Source organism: Rhinolophus hipposideros (genome assembly GCF_964194185.1).
Source record: "Rhinolophus hipposideros genome assembly, chromosome: 6".
NCBI classification, from domain to species: Eukaryota; Metazoa; Chordata; class Mammalia; order Chiroptera; family Rhinolophidae; genus Rhinolophus; species Rhinolophus hipposideros.
Window position 1 is genome coordinate 43,536,128 of NC_138052.1, and position 26,720 is coordinate 43,562,847.

Here is a 26,720-nt window from a genome sequence, read left to right on the forward strand (position 1 = left end):
TAGATATGAAAATTTGAGAGTCAGTCTCAGGGCACAGAAGAGTTCACCTACAGTATATAAAGTAGAGGTCAGAGAAATAGCTACATTTAAGGGGTGGGGGAGTAACTGGAAAGAAAGACCAGGGGAAATAAGAAAACAAAACAATGGGGAATCAAGTGAAAATAGATTGGCAAATAAAGTATCCATGTTAAGTGGTCTTAGATTTTACAATCTGAATCTTATCTTTGAGAGAACTGTTTGACAGTTGGTTGATCTTTAAAAGTAAACTTCACTAGACCTGGTCCAACAAGCTTTAGTGCAAAACCAGAAATAAACCTTGGCGGAGAATCCAACAGACTAGTTGTGGTCATGCCCCCGAGATCCAAGGGCTTAGTATCGAGGTGCTTTTAGACTAACCAGGGCAATAACCTGATAGAAGAAGTTCCAGGGAGACAAGGATGAGCAAAATGTTGGGGTTTCACAGGACAATGGACCCCAACCTATGAAATACGACCTGATCACCTTTCCCTAACCACAGCTTCACAATAGATAAATAGGAATAAATCACCCTATGTTCACCCTCCTTTCTGTTCCTGGGAGAACCACTAAAAATTCCTGTCCCTAGTGATGTCTTAGTGATCCTAGATTTCTTCAGTAGCCAAAGGTAGGCTAGATTAGAAATTTGAGGAGGAATGAGATAGTCTCTTTAGGATGTTTTAACACAATACAGAACAAGAAATAGTCCAGAGAAATCACAGAGAAGGAAACAATAGAACTAGATACTTCCACAGTAGTGTTAGTTTACCCAAAAAATTTTATGTCAGGAATCATATTTGTGGCTATGGTGGAGAATTAAAAAGAAGGAGAGAATGAATGAGGGAATTGGAGAAACCTCTTTTTTTCAGAATAAATTATAAACTATAAGAGTTCATCATTAGGGCAACAATCCCTTATTGTGTGTGTGTGTGTGTGTCTGTGTGTGTGTGTGCGTGTGTGTTTATCTAAGGGAGTCACTCAGTGACATTTAGTTTAGGATGTCTCTAATGAAAGAGTTAAGGAAAGCTCGTGAAGGACATGCATAGTGTCTCCCTTATTTAGGGTTGTTTTACTGGCACTTACACAATAATAGTGGGCACCCAGTAAATGTCTGTAGACTGAAAAAGAGAAGGAGGACCAAGATTTCATTTACTATTATAAGAAATAAAAACAATAGTTGACTTTTGTTAAATATTAATTAGGTCCCTGATACTTTAACATTTACTACATAAATCCTCATTTAGTCTTCCAAGAATCTTGCAAAGCTTTTTATTCCCGTTTAACTGACAAACACTGACAGTCCAATGGAATAAGTGGCTTGGCCAAGGTCATTCAGTTTAAGTGGAAGGGCAGCATTTCCCCAACTGTGTTCAAATTCAGGTCTGATGTAAAATCCTGATCTTTTAACTAAAGTTATCTGAAATAAGGTATTCAAGAGTCAAAAACTGGTAACCTAAATATAAAAGAGATAAGGGGTTAGCCCAGGGGGAAAAATCTAAGTAGCCTCATATTAACTCAGGTAAGGTTTTCAGGGCAAACAAGTTTAAACAAAAACTGTTTTCAGAGCATGTTTTTGGAAATAAAGATTGAAGATGAGATTGAGATCATGACAATGGAAGATTAAAAGACCAACACCTTTTAGTGGCAGAGTCTAGGAAAGTAGGAACATGATGCTTTGCTCTTTTCAGATTAATTCTGGAGAGAATAACCTTCTTTTACTGACTGCTGATCAGTTCAAGATTCCAACATAGCTTCCCCAGGGTTGCTTTTTTTTTTATGACTTTTCTGTCCTTTGCTGCTAATGTGCAACAATAAGCTCTCATTAATGAAAATTACACTCAACTTTAAGTATCTCCATCAATGGTCCTTAACTCTGGATACACATAAGTGGAAAGGTCTTCAAAAATGCAGTGCCTTAGGCTTCACCTCTAGAGAGTTTGATTTAATTATTCTAGGGGCAGGGCCTAAACCCTGCTTTTGTTATTTTAGGCTCTCCAGATAATTCTAAAGAATAGCCAGGGTTAAGAATCACTGGTCTAGGTCACAAAGCTTTGGGCAAATAAAAACTACCACCCGATAAAGAAAGGGCTGTATCCATCCCAAAGCAACCATATTATTAATTTCTAATCCTCCAAAAACAGGTTTTTCAAAATAGATTCTTGATATAAACTGAGCAACAGCTATTTTGACATGAGAGAGAAGAAATCCAAAGCAAGAATGACCCAAAATTTCCTGAAAAGGGTCAGGAATTCATACTGATATAAATGAGGCATTGAAGTTTTATTGCAAATTATGATGCTGTAAAATCATTTTAAAAATATTTTGTTCCTGTCATAAAGACAGAAAAATTGAAACTCTGAACAATAAAACAAATAAATAATGCAAAAGGCATGCGATCAATTCATGAGCAAAATAACTAAGGATTCTTAATTCTTATTCCTGGAAATAATGCCATCCATGTTCCTAGACCACGATACCTGCCAAATTTGAAGACCTATGTGAAAACAGCCAATGAAACAAAGCAAATCTCTCCTAGAATCAACTTCCAACTGGACTCAAAAGTTTGAGAATTGAAAAGAAAACAAAGCAAAACAGCAAACTGAGCATATAATAAGCTATACTCATACATTAGGAATGATTAGCAGATAAAAGGTATGTTCTTCTCATATTATAAAACCTTTAAACACTACCCATAATGGTCATTTTTCTAATGATAAAAGATCAGATTCACAGAAGAAGAGAGGAGGATACCATAAAATATTTAAGCTGGAAAAAAGTTTAAATAAAATTCAGAGGTCTTCTAGTTTCTAAATCCTTATAAATTCCTAAAAATTAAAATTCAGTAGCCTTTTGGCCTTAAAAAATATTCATCTATGTCCTAGTATATATGTAGACATTACAAAAAGGCTTTAAGAATAAATAAATAAAAATCTACAAAATGATACTTTGAAAGGCTAAAACAATATTCATGATTCTAACAATCTATGAGACTGGGTTAAAATCAATGGATTATTCTCAGGGGTAAAAACATGCTTTCATCTCAACAGAAAAAAACTGAAATCTCACAAACTGAAATAACCTAACTACAAAGCTACAGCTTCCAGTTATTGAGATTATAGCTTCTCAAACTTCAATGTGACAATACCTCTACTGGGGATGTTGTTTAAATGCAGATTCAGATGGGAAAATATCAAGATAAGGTAAGATCTATCTTGATAGTCACGGTTGTCCCTCCAAGGGGAAATTGCAAGAACTGTTAGTTTAATTTAAAAATTCAAACTGAAGCAATCTTCTAAAGCAGTGAAAAGCAGAACACTTCATAACTGCATGTGAAAGTAGCATTTAATAAAATAAGAGGATAGTGTGGTTCTTTCCATTTCTTGTTTCTGTATTAGTGACAATAAAACTTTACAGCTCTGGGGACTGAAGGTCTGGTTCCAGTTGACTTTAATTGGCACAAAGCCTAATTGGTGTAAGAAACGTGCTCGATGCTGTAAAGACTGAAGGGTGATCACACAAAACCAAGAATTACAAAATTACATTCCCAAACCCTGGCATAAATTGTAGATTTTAAAAAGTACGCTATCGTGAATGAATACTGATTGGATCTTTGCCACACATCATCACCTGGATTTACGAACTGAATTACAAAACAAGACAACACCAACAAAAAACTTTCTCTGACAGTAAACCCTTACTTGCTTGGGCAGAAATTTTATTCAGTGCCCCTCATCTGCTGGTGACAATGTTAGGGAATAGAGGAGTGGTAGGAGGTGATTTCTGTTTGCATTTATTGGTAGAATCAAATTTCATGGTGAATTGCTACTGCCGTTTATTAGTTCTGGTTATGTTTCGGTCCATGAACAGTCACATCCTTGCCAGCAATTGTTCTGAGCAGGAAGTAACTTGTGGACGTATGACAAACAATGAACACTGATGCAAAGCAAACTGTATTGAGTCAGCCACACAGCCATCTCTCAAGAGAGAGCAGCAAATGGACCGCAAAGATCCCAGCTCAAGACAAGTAAAGTTGTTCTAGGTGGCTAGAAAATGCCACCAGCTGACAACTAACTGCATGTAATTTTCATAAAGTAGGATTTTTGTCATAAAGTATGATGACTTTATGAATAAAGGTTGTCTGCAGGTTATGAGAAAAAAAGCCTAGTGACAGAGTTTGACCTCCAGCGACTGTGAGGCACAGGGTTTAACAGCAGAGGGTATGGTCAGACATCCAAGTTCTCAGCTACACCTGGTCAGATAAACATCTCCATTAATATTATCTCTGAAGGTGAAAGGTTATAGACAGGTTCTTGATTTGTGGACCAGCCAACTCTATCTTTACAGTTTGGAGCAAACAAGTAATTATGGAGCTACACTACCCATGGCGGGGTGGTGAGAATGGGGCTCACATACTCTCTCCTGCCACATCGGCACCTATGAATGAATTTCACATAACACATAAAAATATATATGTTGATTATTTATGGCATACTAGAGAGTAGAGGAATTCTGAGGAGTGATTCGAGCGGTTCCAAAGGTTATCCACTTAACTGACATTCCCCCCATGCAGAATCACTGCATTTTAAAAGATTTGTCCATCTAACTAGTTACTTTGTAAGCACAGTTGATGGTTGGAATTTACAAAGACAAAGAAATTACACAGTGATTTGAAAAAGTTAAATCTATTATTAATGAAGGACTGGAGTAATGGGATTGGCTAGTGAGAGTTAAAGAAAATTCTAAAGTACACAGGATATAAGGGGCAACCTCTACCTCTAAGGCTGAGATGAGGGCCCAAAAAAGAGCCTTCCCCTCATCAGGGCTGACATCCAGAGATCTCCACAGAGAGGGCACAGCACTGACTGCCCGACGGTAGAAAACTCACAGAGGTACCTCACTGGTGAGACTAGCCAGAAATCTGCTCTCTGGAGTCCCAGGAGGAGTCATTCACAGGGAGGTGTGCAGCCCTGTAAATTGCTAGGCAGGTGCTGAGGAAAACTGGCTACTGATGGAGCCTGGAGGTGAGAAGCTGCCCTCTGCAGGAGTCTAGTGCACCTGCATGTGCATCCAAACCAATACAGCTCCAGGCTGGTGCCTGGTATAAAAGCTGGGCAGCCGGCTCCCTAGGCACCCAGTCTTGGCAGAGCCCCAATGTGCACATGTGTGGGGCTAAAGAGAGAGTGTGGGAGGGGTGCCCGGGGCAGGGTAACAGGTCTATGCTGTCTGTGGTTCCAGGGTACCTACATCACTGCCGCCCTGGTCAAGCTTTGGAGAAAGAGCAGGGGTCGGGGGATGTCAGCTCTACAGAAAGCTGTGCTATGTGGTGACTAGCACTGGAGAAAACCGTGTGGGGAAGCCGAGCAGTAGTGTAGCCTTAGTAGTGGTAGTAGCCGAGAAGGAGTGTGCCAGCAAGAGCCTGGCCAGTGAGCCACTCTGAAACCAGGAAGAGAAACTGCTTCCCCTCTTCACCTAAGAGGTCAAAAGCATCCTTTGAAGGAGAGGAGGCAATACAACAAGAGTTGTTATTATAATAAAGGAGTCTGAGTCACTTGCTCACACAACTTGCACTTGACAGATCTGCCTAAGCTCTGTCCCGTACATACAATTTCCTCTTGATGATAGATTGCTGCTATGCATGGCCGACCTTAGGGCTAGGTAGGTCAGAGAACACCCAGTTAATGATGAGAAGCCTGGTCCACGTGGTAACCTGACACCCATGGTCCTGCATTCAGTACCTACCGAGTAGCCAAGCCAAAATTTGTTTATTAAAGGGGGAACAGTTTTCTTAGGAGTCATAGACTTCCTGCAAAATCCCCGAGTTCTGCACTGTGATTCTGCTATTGGTTTTCACCAGAGGTTCTATTCAGCATCTGTATTTGCTAGACACTTACAGAATCATTGGATCTGCTCGCTCAGTTATGAAGCTAAAATGGTAGCACAGCATGCACTGGGTCGTGGACTTGCTGCACAGCCTTCTCTTGCTCTGATCATCATCAAAATCTAGCAGCCTTATAATTTACTCTGTAGATACCATAAGACCTAGCCGGACCATCAGCTCTAACGCATCTTTTGGAGCAAAAATTCATATAAGACCCAGTTTTATCCGGACCATCAGCTCTAATGCGTCTTTTGGAGCAAAACTTAATATAATACCTGGTCTTATATTATAGTAAAATAAGTAATATATTTTGCTATAGTTAAATATAGTAAAGAGCTGATGGTCCGGCTAGGTCTTATTTTCAGGGAAACACAGTAGCTCTGAGTAGCATATTAAAATGTAGTATATGTTGCCTCCAAAATCCAAAAAGGTTTATTGAGCAAAGTGACCACTGAATGCCCATAAATGTTTGACCAAAGTGCCACTGAATTTTTGTTAGGTGGAATTTTTACCCTGTGGTTCTCATATGCTTAACTAAGACATCTAATGTACTTGCTTCTTTCTGTGCCTCAGATACAAGCAACATAATATCATCAAGGCAGTGGACCAGTGTGCTGTTTTATGGAAGATTAAGATTTCTAAGTAAGGAGAATTGACCTGGCCCTGAGGCAAGACTGTGAAGATATAGTGTCCGCAGTGCTAGATAAAAGTAAATTACTTTTGGTGGTCTTGGTAAATTGGTATGGAGAAAAGGCAATTAACCAAGTCAATAACTGCATAGCAAATGTCAGGGTCTTGATTTGATCAAGTAAAGATACTATATCTGGGTCAGCTATTACACATTTGAATCAGCAATGATTACGTTTACAACAGTCCAGTCATTTTCTAAGATCAATCAACTTCTGCACAAGCCAAATAAGTGAATTAACTAAAGATGTGATAGATATCACAAGTCTTATTTCAGATCTTTGACAGTGGTATTAATCTCAACAATTCCCTTAGGGATATAGTATTCTGATTTGCCTAGAAGGGAGAAGTGCCCAAGTCTTCCACTTAGCCCTCATACCACAATGGTCCTCAATCCATGATTTAGAGAGACAATACAAGTATTCCACCAGTTATTCAATATGTCTACACCAATTATACATTAAAGAACTGGGGAAATAAGCATAGGGTGGAGCTACTGACCACCTGGGCACTCTGTGAGTCAGACTTGAACTAAGACTCCATCTGTTATTTACCTGACCACTGTAACTTCCCATTTTGACTGGTGGGCCGCAATGGTATTTGGGGTCTCCAGGAATTAGTATGAAATGTCTGAGTAATCCCTTTGCCCTGAAGCACAGTCTCTCTACTAAATGGCTACTGGTCCCTTTGGGGAAGGCTTAGTGGAAGATTTATGGTACATGCTTGCGGTGATGGTGTAGCATTCTACCTCAAGGGGAATAGGGCTCCACTTCAAATAAAGAGCTGTGGGCTTGTGAGTTGTCTTAGGATTCGAAACTGGGTGAGAGGTTTTGACTCTCAACTGTGTTAACTAAAGTCAAATGCTTTTGTTATCAGACCTAGAGTTTTTTTCTGTCTTATACACAAAGTGATACTGTACTATGACCCACCGATTTCATTCATTAGAAGTCTACCAAAGACATTAGTTAGCTACCAAAAGCATTTGTGGGCCAATGCTTTCTGATTACATCTATGTCTCTGCTTCTATATTGTCCCATTAGTGTAAATATACCTACTTTTGTTCAAGTGCTGCCATTTGCCTTCTGCTACTATGAGATCCCATCATCTCCAATGAAATCAGGGAGTCATTTTCAGTGGCCTATGAAAGAGAGTAACCACAGATTTTTTTTCATCAATGCAAGCGTTTCCCTCACTGTTTTTCTCAATACCTTAGTGAAGGGAATGTCTACTCAGTCTTGTCATAGAATAGAGTTGGAAGTAGGGTGTGCAAGTTGCACAAAATAAATCTCGTCAAACATTTATGAAGGAGTCTAAAAACTCACAAGTAGTAAGACAATTTCTGTCCATTTATTCTCACTTTGAGGCCCCAGAATATAAAGGGACAGGGGAGTGGGGAAACAAGGGAGTAAGACTGCTTACTCATTTACTCAATTGCTATCATTTTGCATTCACCTATCTACAGGTTCATCCACAACTCATTTAGTAGATATTCATCTTTCACCTCTCAATTTCCATTCCCCTCTAGAAAAAGTGTCAGCAAACTTTCTGCAGAGGGCTAAATAGTAATTTTTTTTTCACTTTGTGGACTATATTGTCTCTATTGCAACTATTCAATTCTATTTTTGTGGTACAAAAGCAGCCGTAGACAATACATAAATGAATGGACATACCTGTTTATAAAACCAGGTGGGAGACTGAATTTGGCCCAAGGGCTGTAGTTTGCCAATGCTAAATTTAAAAAGACTTCAATGTCAACCTTTATATAGTTCCCTATACTTACCCCTTCTCCATTAGCTGCCATATCCCCAGATATAAAAGAACAAAATTAATTATCCACAAATCCATAACATCAACTTTTAAAAATTATGCATAAAAGCAACGCCTGCCTTTAAGATTAGGCTATATATGTGAATAATTTGAAGCACACAATATTTTTCCACTTGTCCAGTTATCTGAAATTCCTGCATTACCCACTCTTCATGGTAAAAGAATAAAAAGACCTTTTAAATACATGTTTCAGTTGGAAATAAAACAGTGTCAGCCTAAACTTTAATTCTTCCTTCAAAAGCTGACCTCAAATAGGGTAATTTTCCTCAGGACCATACATAAACAATTACTACACAGTGAGGTCTATGAGACACATGCTGAATGCCAACCTCCACATAAAAAAGGGAGGAGTACCTAATTTAGTGGGATTTGTACTTAATTCTTTAGGCAAAGGACAGAGGCCTTGATGGAGTTTACGCAGGGTGATGACCTACTCAGAACTGAAATTTAGAATGATTATTCTTGAAGCTGTGCTGAATATGGGTTTTTTGAGAGAGGAGACTGGAGGCAGTAAGGAGACTATTAAGAATAATCCAGGCAAGAGATGAGTGGAAAGGGTGTGGAGGCTTGGGAAGAGATTTGGGAGGTAGAGTTAGATGAACTCAAGAAAAAAATCAATGGGAGGCTGGGAAGGTTGTTAAACTGTGAAGTATGCTAAGGATGGGTTTTTGACATGTTGAAAAAGACCAGCTGATGGAGTGTCTCTGTTCTGGGATATTTGGGGAGTTAGACCCAGAGCTGAAATAATGGGCAAGAGGCCATGAGCACTAAAGGAGGTGATGACAGAGGGCAAAGGGTATAAGAAGGTGAATGAAGCAACACTAAAAACAAGTCTTATCCAGTTCAAAAAGATGGACCATATCTGAAAAAACAAAGGTCATTGTCAAAAAGACCAAAGAAAACAATAATTTGCATTAGAAGCCTTCTCTGCACTATTAATTGTCCTCCAGAAGGGTTCACTCTACCATTAGGTATTTACTACCCAGTGTCCTTTTGTCCTTTTCCCCTTATCCCATTTGTCTAGGAATTACTAAATGGGCAAGATCTCATGTTTCCATCAATGTATCAATCAAGTGAGAGAATAACTTCTAGAGATTTATCCCACAGATACACTAGTACACAAGTGAAATGACAACATGTACATTTGCACATTAAAGCATTGTTTTAACATCAATTAATCAATCAATTAATACCAATGGGGAGCTAGATAAATAAATTATGATAGAGTCATATGGTGGAATATTATGCCAACTCAAAAACAAAAAAACTACTTTATATGCCTTAAGTTACCTAAACAATAAATTAAGCGAAAAAAGCAAGATTAATTTGCTTTTTGAAAAGAGGGAAAATATATGCATATTGTTTTTATATTTAAGAAATAATAGCACTGGCTGCCATCTAAGAGGAAATCTGGGTGTCAGCAGACAACAATGAAAGAAAGAACTATTATACACCCCTTCTTACTTTTTAAAAAACTTTGGACCATGCGAACAGAGTAACTACTGAAAAAAATAATCAATCAGAAAAGAAAATGTGAAGATAGAATAAAGATTTTTCTGACAGGCAATAGCTCAAATTTCTTAATTCCATTCAGCATTTCTCAGGAAGCTACAGGGGTATATGTTTTACCCAAATGAGTGAGTAAATAAACAACAAAAATCACAGTATCTATGCAATAGAGACTCCATCAGAAATCTTAGTCAAGAAAAATCCTGAACAACAGCTATGCAACAGGCCTAGAAAGCAACAGTCTAAATTGGAATAAGAAGACAGCTTCTAAAAGGGACCAATATACCTGATAGGTTTGATTATGCATAAAAATCATACTGAGAAGATGCTGGAGTATGTAGAAATACAAATTCACATATGGAAAAATGAAGCAAATGGTTTTTTTTTTCTTAAATGAGTTAATTATTAACTCCAGTATAAAAACATATGTATCTATAAGTAGGGAATCATACTCATAATACACTTGCTTGACTCAGTAGCGAACAGTATTTACATAATCATAATAAATACTAAAATGTAAACAAAAAATGTGAGAATTATATTGGAAAGTCAAGGAAAGAAGCGCAGGGGCTATGTATGTGAAAGAGCTAAATATTTATTTACTGTAATGGGAAGTTAATAGATATGTCAAATACCGATACAGTAAGAAGTAGCAATATAGGCATATTATTTCAAAAGGTAAATAGAAGAAACATCTCAAAGAGGTGAAAGTGGTTGTCTTTAGGCATCAGGTCTGGGGGAGATGAGCAAGGACTGGATTTTTTATTTCTGTGGCAGTTATATGTCTTCCAATAATCCTATTTAATTTTATTTATACATAGGTAGTATTTGGAATTAGACCACTTAGATGTGAATCGTGGCTCTGACATTTCACTAGCCTTATAACAGAGGCAAATTACTTAACCACTCAATTTCCCTGTCTCTAAAACAGGGAGAGGAATAGCATGTGCCTCGTAGGGTTGCTTTGAAGACTAAATGATTAATTCATGTAAGTTGCTTAAATACACCTGGCATATAAGTGCTCAGTAGTAAATAAGGACTAATATTTATTATGACAATAAATATTAACTACTGTTATTTGATAAAAATATAAAGGCATTAATAACTAAAATCTAATTTTTAAAATATGAGCCGCATATTAAAGTCTGCTCCCTTTGTCAATTTTAATTTTCTTAAAGTTAATACTCTCACATACTAAGTAGCTTTCTTTAGGCTACAATCTTCACTCTAACCCATAGTTAGGGGGGACGGAAAAAAGAAGACTAGTGAAATATTGCAGTTAAATTAAGTGCTGAAAAGGGGGGACGCTCAAACTGGAATCTGAAAGATGAGTTTTAGCCAGGCAGACCAAAAGAAGGAAAAGACACTTGCAAAACCCTAGAGGCAGGAAGGATGCAGCAATAAAAAAAGACTAGTAGAGCCAGAGTAGAGAGTAAAGATGAGAGGAGTGCTTATGGGGCAGGAGCTCAATTGTGCCAGGCCTTTAGGCAGTGCTAAGGAGTCTGACCTTATCCTAAGGCAATGGAGCAAGGGCTTTAAACAGGGGCTAAGAAGACCTGGTATTTTGAAAAGATCACAATGAGTGCAGAGTGGGGAACCAACTAGAAAGCATCCAAGAACTCAGACACATAGGAAGGTCATGGCAAAGATCCAGGCAAGAGGTGATGACAGTAATATAAACAGAGAAAAGCACGTGGATCTGAGAAATATTAATCTTTAAGAAGTAAAACTGACAGAACTTGGAGATGGAAGACTGCTAGGAACCTTCTGGACCCACCCCCCCATTTTGGTCTAATCTAATCAAATTATATTCTTTATGTGAAAGCTGCCCACCCCCAAACCCCTCACCATGAGTAATGTACTCAATTGTGAAATACTTATAAACTAAAGCTTCAAGCCATTTTGATCACAAAATTAGCTTTTCACTTCTAAATGGTAAAACCCAGGTCTTGGAATAGAATCAAAAGGCACAAAAATAACATGGAATTGAAAGGAATGAGATGGAAATAACAGCAATCTAAATTAAGTGGGCTAATTAAGTACAGTGAAACAAGTTTCCTACTCCTCAATTTCTGCAGTCGCTGCCATTAAATAAGCACATATACTGCCTTCCCAGTGCCTCTCCTTTCCTGTGCCTCTTTTACATCAACATTTTACTCCACAGTAGGCTTAGAGGAAAGAGAAATTGTACATGCTTTGCAAATAATCTAAAAAGAGGGTGTGTGTGTGTGTGTGTGTGTGTGTGTGTGTCTGCGGGGTGTTGTGTGTATACAGACAGGTGCAAAAGCAGACTACAAGCTATCACATACGTAAAGCACATGGTAGAAGTATACATAGGATATATCACCCAGCTCAGGTGGATGTGGATGTGTATAGAGGGTGCAGTTTCCTAAATGAGGCAAGACCTCAGTTGAGTCTTAAGAACCAGTAAGAGTTACAGAGGTGAAAATAAAGGGAAGGTACTCTCAGCAGTGGGGCGTAACAAAACAATAGGACACAGGGATACAAAACCAATGAAATCTGTTGCTGAAATATAAGATTTGGTTTACAGAGTATAGATCCATGGTTAAGCAAGGGTCAGATCCTGTGGGACTATTTTAAGGACCGTAGGTCCTGTCCTGGAAGCTATGGAAAGCTTTTAAAAGATTTTAAGCAGAGGAAAGAGATGATCAGGTTTATACTTTTATAGAGGTCATCAACTTAGGGTTTGTGCTGAGGGTGACAATACCATCCGTTGAAGATATCAGGTAGCAGGCGGCTATGGCACCCCAGTCAAGAGCTTATGAGACCCTGAAAAAGGACAGAAGTAGGAGAAGAATTTGTGAGGGGAAAAATAGGTGGAAAACATTAAGTGCATTCAGTGATGTGACAGGTGTGAAGGCTATGAAAAAGAGGAAAACGATTACCTCTAGATTTCTGGCCTAACACCCGAGTGATGGATACTGGTACAGATCCATAACCCATTCTCCAAAATCCCTGGAGCCAAATGTGTTTCAAAATTCAGAATATTTTTGATGGTAGAAGGATGATAAGGTTTCCATACCCAATATAAGAGAGTACCCTCAGCAGGGCCTGGGATGGTACCATGTTCTCAAACACAGTAATATTTCTGCAGCAGCACACATCCCACCAAGCAGGACAGACCACAAATAGCTAGCTTCCTGACTGTCCCCTCAGGTTTTCAGGCAAATGAGTTCAAGTTTTGCTGACAAAAGCGTTATCAAAAACAATTTTTTGGTTTCCAGATAATTTTTTTGCTTTTGGAATTGTGAATAAGAGATGATAAATTGTACTGATACCTATAAGTAGAATACATAGAGTGGAACAAGTTGTCTTTGTGCGGTTTTTTTTTTTTTTTTTTTGCTTGTTTGTCCTGTTTTTTTTTATGAGAAGAAGGCTCTGATTTACACATGCTATTTTCTCAGGTCATTGTGACATCCTGAAGATGTCCAGCAGACAATGGGATAGATGAACAAACTAGTTTGGACAGTTTGAAACTGAAACAATTACAGGGAAAATGTGTACTCAGGGAAATGTTCTCTATTTAGTACCAAAAATATGAGCCCAGCTCAGAGAATGATTCAAGGAGATTTCATCTAATTGTCAATAGTCAGCAATGACCTAGAATTCAGAGTCCTACTTGGCTTTGCTTCGCCCTAAGTTAATGCACTTTGGTCGCTTGCCATGGTTGGCATTGATTCGAATTCAATGTTGCTATTGGCAGTACATGAACTGTGTTAAAATTATCCAAATAATGTAAAACTAATCATTCAATACCAACTATATGCATAATTAGATAAGTGATTGAAAATATTTCCATCTGTTTATGGTAGTTACCAGAGGGAAAAGGGGTGGGAGTGGAGGTAGAAGGATAAAGGGGGTCAAATATATGATGACAGAAGGAGATTTGACTTTGGGTGGTAAACATGCAATGCAACACACAGATGATGTGTTATAGAATTGTACACTTGAAAACTACATAATTTTATTAACCAATGTCACCCCAATAAATTTAATAAAATTTAAAAAAAGAACTTCAGGGGGAAAAAAAAGATATTTCCTTCTCAGATTTTATACCCATAGAAGATCTGTGATACCAAATGCATTTTTACACTTTATGGACCAGAAAACTGAATATGCCTGAAAATGATTTGGGCACTGATCATTTCCAAAATATTAACTACACAAATATTTCCTTTAGAAGAAAAATTCCTTCTACAAGGAATGTGAAGGCACGTTAAAATTAAAAGCTTCTATGACAGGCTTAATCATCTCATCCAAGACTGCATCCCTACAAGCCACTGAGGGATCTAATGTAATCTTTTTGGAAGAAAGGAGCATGATTCCTGTAATTTTTCTCTCATATCTGTTTTACAGTAAAAGAAAAAGACATAAATTAATAGACTACCAAACAAATAATAAACTGGCCTATGTTTACTCTAATTTTTTTTCAGACTCCAACAAGCATTATAACACAGCCATACAATTTAGAACTTAGACTTGAACTGGACAGAATTAATTTTGTATCTCAGATCTTCATGTGATAATTGTTACCATCAAAACCCCATCAGAGTAACCCGTTTAAAACACAATAATGTACAATGAAGTTTTATGCAGTTCCTAATGTTTGAGAGATTTGGTCTAGCACCAGGTCCCTGCGTCTCAAACCGTCCAATAAATGTTTAGTAAGGATTACAGTATAATTTTATATATTTAAAGAGTACAGTTTTTGATTTGTTTTTCCCCTTGGGAGTGTGTGGGGCGGGGAGAGGGAGGGAGAGAGAAAGAGACAGAGACAGAGAGACAGAGACAGTAAGCTGGTAGAAAAATCAGCTTTAAAAAATGTAAATTCAATAGGATGCCACTATTTTTATTGTAGGTTCCAGCCTACTTGTGATCATAAAATCAATCCAGTGTGTTGAGACCAGTATGTTTAAAATAAGAGAACATCCATGTTGTAAGGTTAAGTATTGTTTTGTGACCCTTGTTTCATTTATATATACACACACTAGAGTGCACTGCATTGAGGCACAGAATGCATTTCTTACTGAGGATCACAGTCCAAAAAAGTTTAAAAAACACTGGTGTTGACAAAGTAGGCTTGCCAACCAAAAATCTGAAGTGTTGCAAAAGGAGGAGAGACCCTGGGTTGCTGCCTCATAAAATACATTTTAAGCCAATACAATAAAAGATCAGAAAACTAAATTATGTTGTCTATGTTGACTCAAAAAATTAACTGTGGCTCTGAAATACCAAGGAAGGATTAAAAATCTCAATCCACATGGCATCTTCAAAACACCTGTAATTCACAGGGAAAGAAAAAGAATGATGGCCTCACTCAGTCTCCATAGAGTCTCCTGATACATAGAGTCAGGTATCATCTGGACAAGTAGAAATTGGGGTAAATCGGATCTGGAGAAAGAACAATTGACAATTATGTCATTACAAAGTCCTTACAAACTATATGAAAGACAAAAGGATAAACACCTTATAAGTGAGAATGTGGGTGGCAAAAAGTGAAGATAACATGAGCCTTGAGTCAAGCCACTGTAATCATAATGCCGTGTGTACCACTAACTTGCTGTGTGAACTTAAAAATTAGAATACCTCTCTCGGCATTGGTTTTTCACAAACTGGATGGGTTAACTGGATCTCCAAGTGACACAAGGAGATCCTAAGAATGCTACATATGGCTAGAGGAGCTTCCTGATTTGCTTTACAGCTTCATTATCTGACTCCAAGGAAGTATTATGGTTCCAACTTTACAGATAGTTTAACTAGCTACACTGTTACTGTAGCTAATGCAAACATGTTACATTTCTCCCTAGAGTTAAAAGTAAAGATACTCTAATGTCTGCCCCAATAATCAATGAGGATTATATTAATACTCTAAATTCAGGGAGCAACACCTACAACTAATTTTTAAATAGTATTTAGCACATTTATTTCTCTGTATGATGACAAGAGGGCAGGAAAGACTGAAGAAAAGCAGAAAGCACTGGTTGAAAATATCATTAATAATTATGTCCTGTTATGCTGTGGTTGACTTTTTAGCTTTAAACTGCTTCTTTTAAAAAAAACAATATATGCTGCCTAAGGCATTTTTGTTAAACATGAAATTTTAAATATATTTTTAAAAATTAGCAAAGATAAAACTAAAACAAACCTAGGCAGTGGAACTGCCATTTAATATTAGAAATTTCTACGTAAAAATGCTTGGTAAAGCAATATAAAAAGATGCATAGTACTAAATTGATCAGAAAGTTTAAACTAATATGTATGCTAAACTTCAGATATTACAAGTTAAATTTAAAGAAATCTAATTGTAGGGTATGAATTTAACCTCATATATTAGGTTGGTGCAAAAAAAACTGTGGTTTAAAAGGTTGAAAATAATTGCAGAAACCGCAATTCCTTTTGCACCAACCTGATATTTTAGCCACAAACTCAAAGAAAAATTTATACAGTAAAAGAAGCAACAGATTTTCCCACAATCAGAAATTCTCAAATTAAAATACAGCAATTTTCTGATTTTTTTTAACAATAGAATTGGAGTTTAATGTCTTTGTTATGAAATATAAGCTCTCTAGCAAATCATGTTAGCTTAACGTTTTCTAATAATCAGAAAAATTGGTAACTCAGTGGGGGTTCTAACAACAGAAATAGTTATTTGATGAGTTTGAAGTGACCTGTTTTGATGAATTTTGAGAGAAGGAAGTGCTTTGATGAGTTTGAGAGAGAAGGAAATAAAAGTCTAACGTAAGCACCGTTTTCACCCTCAATTTTTGGGCTTCAGGACAGCCTAATTAGGCAAGGAAAGGAATTTGGGTCCGGCACACCCAGGTTCAGACGTGGCAGGATCCTGAAACAAAGTTTTTTTGGTGTTGTTGTTTGAACTTTTGAGTCATAAGCCACAGCAAACCGTAGCCGCGATATACGGGTCATTCAGTCAACAGGTTCTTTAACGAGATAGTGTGCGGTCGGTGAGTGGCCGTTGGGTTTCCTCCCGTGGCGAAGAAAATAACTCTTCTTGATCAAACCGGAAAGTGGGCGCAGCTCTGGCTTAGGGAGTGCACCCGGAAAAATGCAGAGAAGAAACAGAGACAGAGAGAGAGAGAGAGAGGGATGTCCGTGTCCCGACCACAGAGCTCTTTCCAAACCACCCGGAAACCGTTTAAATGACTCGGGCGGCCGCGGTTTCCAGGCCAGGGCTGTCTGGGGTCCGGCTGGGAAAGTTGCCTGGCAAAGTCATGCCCTTCTGCGCGGCGGGCTTGGCCTCCCCCGGCCCCGGGGCGGGGGCAGACTGGCACCCTGCTAGCCCGCAGGGAAACTCGGCCGCCTCCGCCCGGCCCACCCTCCCAACCCCCCTCTGCGACCCTCCCAGGGGCGAGCTCCGGGCCACCGGGACCTCGGCCCAAGTCCGGCTCTTCTGGAACTGACAGGGGTCCCCGCGGGTGACAGGGCTAACCCCGGGGCGCCACCTCCCCCCGGCCTCTGGCGCCCCTTTCGGCCTCTCCCGAGAGGGCAACTGACACGCTGCTCTCGAGACCATCTGCAACCGGCCAGCGAGGCCGTAGCCCGCTGCCCACCACGGGAACCTCCGCGCCTGGCACCCCCCCCCGACGCCACCCGGGGTCTCCAGCCCCCCGGGCCGAGCGCCCGCCCGCCGCCTTACCTGGCGGGTGGGCAGGGCAGGGTGGCGGGCAGCGGCGGCCGGGCGGGCGCTGGACGTGCGCCGGGCGCCAGGTGCAGGTGGTGACGGCGGCGGCTCCGGTTGCTGTCGCTACAGTTGCCGCTCAGTCCAGCTCCTCCTCCGCCGCCGCCTCCTGCCTTCCCGCTGGGCCTCCCGCGTTGCCAGGAGAGGCCGAACCGAGGCTCCGCTTCCTCCCGAAGGCTCCCAGGTGAGCTCCAGCCTGCGACGTCGGCAGGGGCGAGGCCCCCGTCCCGCGCCTGCGCGCCAGCCTCCGGCCCCGCCCCAGCCCTACCTGAGCGCTCCAGGTGAGGACCCGGGGCCGCGCGGGGCGGGGGCGCCGTCCTGGCGGAGCGCGGCCGCCGGGACGCTCCTCTCCCCGCGGTCGGAGAGGCTGGTTTTCCGTGCGAGGCGTGCGTGCCTCAACCCGTCTGCATCCGAGGAGTCCTGCACTGACCTGGTGGCAGTGGTCACCTCGTAAGCAGCGCACGGTCTGGGTCCTTGGGAAATCAGAAGGTCAGGATTCCCCCCCCACACTTCTTTCCTTCCTCATCGGTTCCCCAAAATGAAGGGGTGCGCTGCCCGGAGGCTGGGGAGTCCAGTGCCTCCGAGGACCACCTCATGACGGCAGCAACTGTTGGCTCGTCTGGTTTCCTCGAGCAGGGCTCAGCAGCTTCTGTCACCGGTTCGGTTAGTGAGCTGTTGGGGGAGCTTCCTTCCAAAGCAGTCTTGATTTCATCACTTGACTCACTTGAGCGCAGCTAGTGGTTTCCGTTTCTGGAAGCCCGCGCTCTGGTAGGGGCGCCTGTTGTCCAAAGGAGGAGCCTCCCTCTTCCAAAGAAGAACCTCTGGCATTTGGCAGAGCCTCGCTAACGTGGGGAGCACCACCACTCCCTGGGTTGCTATCGCAGGGCAAACCAATTCCCAGATGAGAGGGAAAGCAGCGACAATAGAGAGAACACCGCTGTCCCTGTTTGGAAAGAGACTGGTTTCCTGGAGAGGGCTTGCTTCTACCGTAGGTTTGCTTAAAAGCTCAGCATCTACTAGGAAGGTGAGAATACAGACTCTAGGGAGATAACGGGTTTTGCTGTCGTTTTTAAGAAAAAAAAAAAGTTTTTTCAATGGTATTTTTTTCCTTTTATGATTTTTACTACTTTCTGTTTCAGCCTTCCTTTGCTGTTATGACAAACATTGGCATACCTGAAACCAGGGTTTAGAATGATCTTTATACCTTCCTATGAATTCATTCATTAGGCTCTATCTTCAATATACATAGAAATATAAATAGAAAAATAGCTGTAAACGTTTTAGTGACATGCTGAGATACAAGGTAACAGGTTTTTCTATAGTTTAGCTGTGGCCTTCCTCCTGCCTTTTGACACATACTCTTATGGTTCTTATTTATTGGTATATTAGTATTATGCATAACCTAAGAAATAAGGTGTAGAAATACTGGTTAGCACAGTATCAACAGGTATATTTTAGAACTTGCCTAGTCTAACATTGTTTTATCATCCACAGTACTATTTTATACCACACTTATGAATTGGATTTAAATTTTTAGTGTTTTGCTTGTTTTGTATATTGTGGTTATTTTGTAAACATCAGGGAACTTTTATGTGTGTGGCATTTTAATAGCAGTGCCTCCAAGCAATGTTTAAGCTCCACCTCTATCCCCCATAAAAGTTCAGGAGCTACTTATGTATATGATACTAACTTGATAATATTCTATAATATTTGTCCTTAGGTCCACAGCAGGGAAGCACTAATTACCCAAACCCACCCCTCCCCCCAGCCTATTTATTTATTTATTTATTTAGGTTCTGCAACGTGTTTTGCTGTTTGTCTCTAACTGGAGATTAGAGTGTCAGTCTTTGGGAAATTTGGGAGGTTCTCCATGTACAACCAAAAATTCTGTATCACTTGTCTTGCACCACCCATTCCTGAATGAGACAGGAGCCAAAGATTATCAGAGTTTTGGTGTCCCACAAGGCAAAAATAAACAATTTTCCCTGACAGAGCAAGACAGAGCAGATGGATACAGAATAACAATCTGATATCTAAGGACTAAGATGCATTGACAGCAAGACTAGTAAAGTCAAATAACAATGGAAAAGAGAAGCTAGGGCAGAGCTATAAAAAGAAGGAGCAAGCAACTATGACCAAAATGCTGCGTGAGGAGTAAAAAAAATATAAAAATCAGGAGTTACTAAAAATTGCCAGTTTTATAACAGAGACAGATAATTTAAACAAAGAAAGCAGTATTTCTGGGTCTGGCATACCTGCCAGCATTACACATACTATTTCATTATGTTTTGAAAGCCGTCTTAAAATTAATGAAAATTTTTAACTTAACAATAAAATGGAAATGTTGCAGGCCCAAGGAAAAAAAAAGTATTATGCTGAAATGTTTAATGCCCTAAATCTAATCAAGTGAACAGTTTCTGAAAATATTATCCTATTCAAAATTATGAAATAAAGAATTTGCTGTTTAAAGGGGAAATTAGTATTTCATCATAAAATAAAATCCAGGAGTCTTACTGTAGACATGCCTCTCAGAAACAAGCTAATTTTAATAGTATATGTTTGGCATATAATGGCAATTAAAATAGAAAATTGAGCAGATTTTACACAGGAAAGAAGAGAGACAAACATCTCTCCCTCTCTCTCCTCCCACCCCACAATGCACATGCACACACACCGAGACAAGCCATAAATATGCCCATTTATATGGATTTGAAATAATACTTACTGTTTAATAATTTCTGTTAACATTTAAATCAATGCCGAGACCAGTATCTGGCACTTAGTAGGCACTCAATAAGTATTCATTAATTGAATAAATTGATCCGTTGAAAACCACTTAAAAAAACACTCTGCATAATATCTTCAACAGAGTACAAATCCAAATGGTTTAACCAAACATTATTGAGAAATAATCTGGGGCAAGTAAGCATAATTGACTAAGAATCTGAAGGACAAGCTTCTCATAACAATAGCTACCAGTTATCATGCGCCTGTTTCATAAAGTTCTATGCAAAGCACCTTATACTCCTACAAGTTACTTTACTTCTGGGCTTAAATTTTCTCTTCCACAAAATAAAATAATGGTACAAGGCGATCTCCATGTTCCTTTATACTCTGATTCATGTAAACTCCATGATAAAAGAATGTTCACGCAGAAAACAAAACAGAACAAAAAAAAGCCTCTTCTGAATATAGGAATCATATTTACTAGAAAACATAGAAGACGTGTATGATTTGAGAAAGACATTTTAATTGATAAAAATGAATCATAACATATAACGAGTGAAATTGCCCATATTCACAAAGTCCAACTTTAAACATTTTTAGCTTTTTAACGGCTTAATTGTTGGTTGCCCCTGGCTTAGCAACCTTAGTTTGAAACATGTTGCCTGATTTAGACTTTAAAAACAATTTTGCCTCATGTGGGAATTGGAGTATCTAGTCACGATCTCAAAGTCAAACTGATATATTTGGCTCAAAAACTAAACAGATTGAAATAATTTCTACTAAAAGAGCTAAAAGGCTATTGATTCAAAAGCAGACTAGAACTGGTGTCATAGTGAAGAGCCAAAAATATGTGGGTATTTTTTTTTACTACAATTTAGTATAATTGTACATTGTGTTTAAAATATTACAAGAGTTAAAACAGTGAAAACATGAATAGATTATTTTTAGTATGAACTTACTTGGCCGCTGTTTTCTATGAGGATTGCTTATGACTTTTTTTTTCCTTTAAAAAATATCAGAACAACCATCTGGGACTTTCAAAGAAGTACAAATTTCTATGAGGGCTCTTATTGATTTAAATTGCAATAGAACTATGTCTTATTAATCTTGTATCCTTAGTGCTTGGCACATAGTAGGTGCTTAATAAATATTTGATGAAATGGATTGAATAGAGTGCAGAGTTTGAAGCTTTTAAGCACTAGCATAAGAGCAAAAACAAATGCCATGCTGAGTCAGGCTAATAGTCAATCTAGCTAGCTCTAAATCTCACAGTGGCACTGAAGTATATTTTGTGGGAAAAGATGGTGACAGTCTTGCATGATGTTGACCTCAGAGATGTACTCCAGGTATCCTTGACTCACTCTTTCCTAAGTTGATTTATCTTTTTCTGTAAAATGATGTCTTAAATTGTAAAGCAATTCATGTTCATCATAGGAAAATAGGAAATACAGGTAAGCTAAAAGAAACCAATTTTGAAACATCCAAAATCCCCTATATGAAGATGAATCAGTGATGACTACCAGACCCTTTTCTATTATGTCTTTCTAGATACTTTTATATTGAAAAAGTTGGAGTTGAATGGGAGATATGGAGGGAGATAGAGATATGTTTTAAAATAAAATCTTGCTTTTATAGCCAGAGTGTTCTATTTAACATATCTTTCCATGCCAATAAATCATTTTTAACAGCATTATTTTTAATTACTGTGTGGTTTCTTTTTGTATGGAAAATCAGTCCTGTGAAGCCCTAGAGTAAATTTGCATCTAGTATGAGGAAGGGGTCATCCACTTGCCAAGCCATGTTCTGTGAATTCTCTCTGCCGACTGGTGACATTTTCTAATTCAGATTTCCAATCTTATTGGACAAGAAGATTATTTCCAAATTCTGCTATTGCAAACAGTGATGTGATGATTACACTCTCATCTAGTGATCACTATTTCATCTGTTGAAATATTTATAATGATTTTCTTCTGACTTTTAATAAGCTGCTTTGTATCAGTCATCCAAAATCCTAAGCAACAGTGATATCATTAGAGGCATCATAGAGGCATCACAAAGACAAATTGTAGAAAATTATATTAGCAACTTATCATTTTCTATTCATAAGAGTATTAATTCTAGTTTCCAAAGCTTTATGTAAAGTATGCTCATTATAAGGAAAACCTTATCACTTGGGAAATATGGAAGTACCGTATCCCACTTATTTCAAAAAGTCAGGTCTCTTACCTTCTCCTGATCATAACACACTCAAATTCCCACCTTGGAAAATCTGTGTATCTTTTGATCTGACATTCTTTCCCTTTTTCAACTCTCTAAACCACCTCCAGCCCCGGATGAAGGCCCTAGTGTCCCATGGAGCCTTTTGGATCAGCCCAAAGCACCCTGATATTTCTTAATTTCAGTGAAGTGACATAAAGTCAACTTCCCATCTCTCTTGGCCTGCACCATACCCCTGTTACTCCAATACCATGAAGAGAGAATTGTGGAAAGACTACCTGAGTGCAGTATCATTTGTTGCCAGGTCAGATACACACACACACACACACACACACACACACATATGTATATATGTATATATATATATATATATATATATATATATATATATGTATATATATATATATATATATATGTATATATATATATATTTAAATAAAGTCATTAGAAGACAGTGATGCTCTTTCATCACAGTACATCTGGCATGTCTGGGTATAATACATCTGGGTATTAGACCAAAAGAAATAACATCATTGTAATTAAGTTAAAGAGAGAAATATTGTATTTTTCATTCATCCTAGCAGGGGAATTTTGAAGGAAATTATAATTTTTCAGTGTCTTTGATTTTTAATTTATTAACAGAAAAGTCATTTGATGCCCAAGATAGAATCTCTTCATTATACCTCCTCCCTTACATCTAATCACAGAATCAGAATGGACTTAATCTTTATTCCCAAGGGACTCAGCAGATACTAAGACCACAGCCTACTCCTCCCTTCTGCCAAGCTTCATGGACAGGAGTCCCTGACATGCAACTGGCATCAGGGGCTACACACACACACACACACAAAAGAAAATCACTGCTAGGAAAGAGAATTTGTTTATTTCTATTGGAAGGATTGGTGGATAACAGGAAAAGAGGAGTAGCGATGGAGATGTAGAATGCGTTTACAGGGCTTAGGAAATGATAAAGAAAGAGTAGAATAGAGGATTAACAAATCATTCAAGGGATCATTCATGTGGGACATTCTCTGAAAGCTTAAGGAGAATCTTTGGGGACACATGTACCACCCCTAACCACACCCCACAGCCTGGTAATGTGGCTTCACTCCTGGGAGCAAATATGGAGCAGAGCAGGTAAACTAGGAGCCACATCCAATTTCTTTCCTGCTCCCCTTCTCCCCCTACGACAAACTCTGTACAACTTTAGAATAACTACCTAAAGTCTGCAGTAAAGATCTTAGCTTTCACCAAGATCCAGTGTATACTGAGTCACAGTAAAATGGTATCCAGCAGGGCCTCTAGTAGCCCAAACAGTGTTCTGTGTGAATTAGAAAATGTCACCAGTGGGCAGAGAGAATCCACAGCACATGGCTTGGCAAGTGGATGACCCCTTCCTCATACTAGATGCAAATTTACTCTAGAGCTTCCAGCTGGCTGAATGGAATGAGGCTGCATTTCCACTTACCCTTTGGCCGGACACCTTTATTCAGGGCACAACATCCACAGCCTGGTGTCCAATCAGGTCAAATCTGTTTCCTTACCCTTCAAATCTGTGCACTCACACTGACCAATAGAATATGATGGAAGTGATGTTATGCAAATTCCAAGGCTAGGCTCCAAGAGCTTTTTCACTTTCTGCTTTCCCTCTCTTGGAATGTTCCTTTGCCGTGAAGGAGCCTGGAATGAAGGACCATGGAGACAGAGGGGCCCAGCTGTCCCAGATGTTCCAGCTGTGCTCAGACAACAGCCAACCACCAGCTAAATGCAACAGTATGACAGAGCCTGGGCCACCACCAGCAGACGAACCATCTTGTCACTCCACAAAATAAAAATATACGAATTTGTTGTTTTAAGCCACTAAGTTTGGATGGAGTTTTTGTTTGTTTGTCCGTTCGTTTTTTAACTATTTCATCAAATTTGGTCTTTTTAAAACATTTTTATTTATTTTAAGTGTGGTTTTCCCGGACCCATCACCTCCAAGTCAAGTAGTTGTTTCAATCTAGTTGTGGAGGGCGCAGCTCACACTGGCCCATGCGGAGATCAAAATGGCCACCCTGGTGTTACAACCATCGTGCTCTAACCAACTGAGCTAACGGCCACTCCAAAATTTGGTCTTTAAATGAGAACATAAACACTTTTTACATTTGGACATCCTTTGTGCTCTCGTCATTCATATAGAGACACCTCTTGAGATTCAAAACCTTGGATTTATTGGAATTTTTAAAGTCTAAGCTTTGATTGACTCTACACAAAACATAGGACACAAACCATATATTTTAAAAAATATGTGCTCAGCCTGAGTCAGTTTTCTATCCCCACCCCAAAGATGATCAGATCTGTACAGAATGGGGAGAGAGAAGAGAATCAGGACCAAGCAGGGTTGGGGCAGCTCTGGCAGCATGCCTGAGAGGGAGTCCTGCAACCTCATCACGCAGGAGTGCCATCCTGCACAACTCCGTGGGCCACCACACACAGAGAATAAGAAGTGCAGTAATGTAACATGCACCCTAAAAGCCACACTGGTGAGGGCCCTCTGAGAGCAAAAGGGAAGCTGGGCTCATAGGCCCTGCCTTGGAGAGCAGCGAGATCCCTTGGGTTATTCCTTGCCCAATGTTGGGTGAGAACAGAAAACATTTCTAAATGTGGTCTTGAGGCAGACGTGACGTAGATAGCCCCATAGCCCTCTGTGCCCCAGGAAGATTCTGAGAATCCCCAAAATGTTTTCCAGTGTAGGTGACTAGGATTGCGATCTCTTTGTTCTAGTTAATTAAATGATAATGGAAGAGAGGCATGCCCTTTCCTTTACCAATTGTCTCTGGCTGCTTTGACACTACCAAGGACAGACTCAAATCCTTGTGACGGAAACTGTATGGTCTGCAAAGCCTAAGACATTGACTATCTGGCCTTTTATAGAAAAAAATGTTGGCCAGTACTTGTTTTAGATGAAGTACAGAGAACCGGGAAAACCGAAACCTTGTGTGATAACACAATACAAAAATAAACTGTGTGGGCCATGACCAAAAGGCACACTGGGACCAGGATAGAGTATCAGCACCTGACAGCCTGGATACCTGTGATGGCTTAATGCTGATTATTCCCCACTCCCATCTCATACCTTGCACAAGGGAATACCTATGGAATGTAGCTGAGTCCTTTGTGAAATAGGGCATGCATGTCCCTGTCTTTACTGAGTACACCACCTGGTATAATAGGAATTTCAGAGAGAAATTAACCTTATAGACATAGAAAAATAATTTTAAGTTTCTATGTCTGATTTTGTCTTCAGAAACTAGCGCCCTACAAAGCCTTCCATAGTGATAAGCACAAAATCGATGCAAAAGAGATCTATGTTGGGTGCTCAGCCTCAATGGGTTTTGCTTTGGTTTCTTACTTTACAAAACTTCATGTTGGCATTGCTATTTTATATAGTTGTTATTCACAGCTCTGTCTCATATAAATCTTTCTCTGATGATTATGATGATGATGATGATGCACATTCCTTATTATTTCCATTTCCTCCCTCCACTGTAAGGTTTTCCCTGAGAAAACCATTTCTCTCTGTTGTCCCAAACCCCCAAAATAAAAGAGAATGATGGATACAAAAACATCAATGAAGTGAGTGCAAGAAGACAGCAAGTCAGGGATTCTGAGGTCTGTGGTTTATGTCACAAAAACATTGGTAGATGCTTTGGATGATAAGGAAGTTGCTTATAATCCGTTGCAATGACTGGTGTTCTTGTACTGAGAAAATTTTACTTCCTACTTTGAGCTGGAATGGTGGGGGCAGAAAGAACATTTATTGAGTGCTAATTTTGTGCCAGGAATTATTCGAATTACTGCTACATAGCTCATTTAGTCTCCACAAAACCCCTGTGTAATCTTCTAGGTGAGGAGACCTCAGTAAGAAGTTCCAGGATGGACAGCTAATAGAGCTATAATGTAAAAGCAGGTCTGTCAGACCCCAAACCCGTGCTCTATTAACTGCATTATATCATAGAAGTTATAAAATTGTTTTTCCTTGAATCCCAGGGTGAATGATTTGGCATCTTTAGCTTGCCTTTCTTTAGGCATTCACTGACAATTTTTATTTTCACAGTTTCAGTTCATTCATATAATGATAACTTATGGAAAAGTTAAACA

At 39.4% G+C, this 26,720-nt stretch overlaps 2 protein-coding genes across 3 annotated transcripts in view; one reads left to right on the forward strand and one right to left on the reverse strand.

Annotated features, from left to right (window-relative positions):
- GALNT3 (polypeptide N-acetylgalactosaminyltransferase 3) overlaps positions 1–18,244 on the reverse strand; it is a 44,145-nt gene extending 25,901 nt beyond the window's left edge. Inside the window, exons 1-2 of one of the 2 annotated variants that reach the window (XM_081052061.1) lie at positions 17,592–18,244; positions 7,636–7,718 (exon numbers count right to left, since the gene is read on the reverse strand). The gene's annotated coding sequence lies outside the window, so the exon portion shown is untranslated. The remainder of the gene's footprint in view (positions 1–7,635; positions 7,719–17,591) is intronic. The other variant, XM_081052060.1, reaches the window with a different exon arrangement.
- Positions 17,095–24,416, forward strand: LOC308498530 (uncharacterized protein; the record flags this gene model as incomplete). Its single annotated transcript, XM_081050757.1, has 3 exons — positions 17,095–17,334; positions 17,494–17,817; positions 24,254–24,416. The coding sequence occupies 3 exons, from the start codon at positions 17,095–17,097 to the stop codon at positions 24,407–24,409; spliced, it is 720 nt and encodes a 239-aa protein (XP_080906883.1). The 3' UTR covers positions 24,410–24,416.
- Between the last annotated feature and the right edge of the window lie 2,304 nt (positions 24,417–26,720).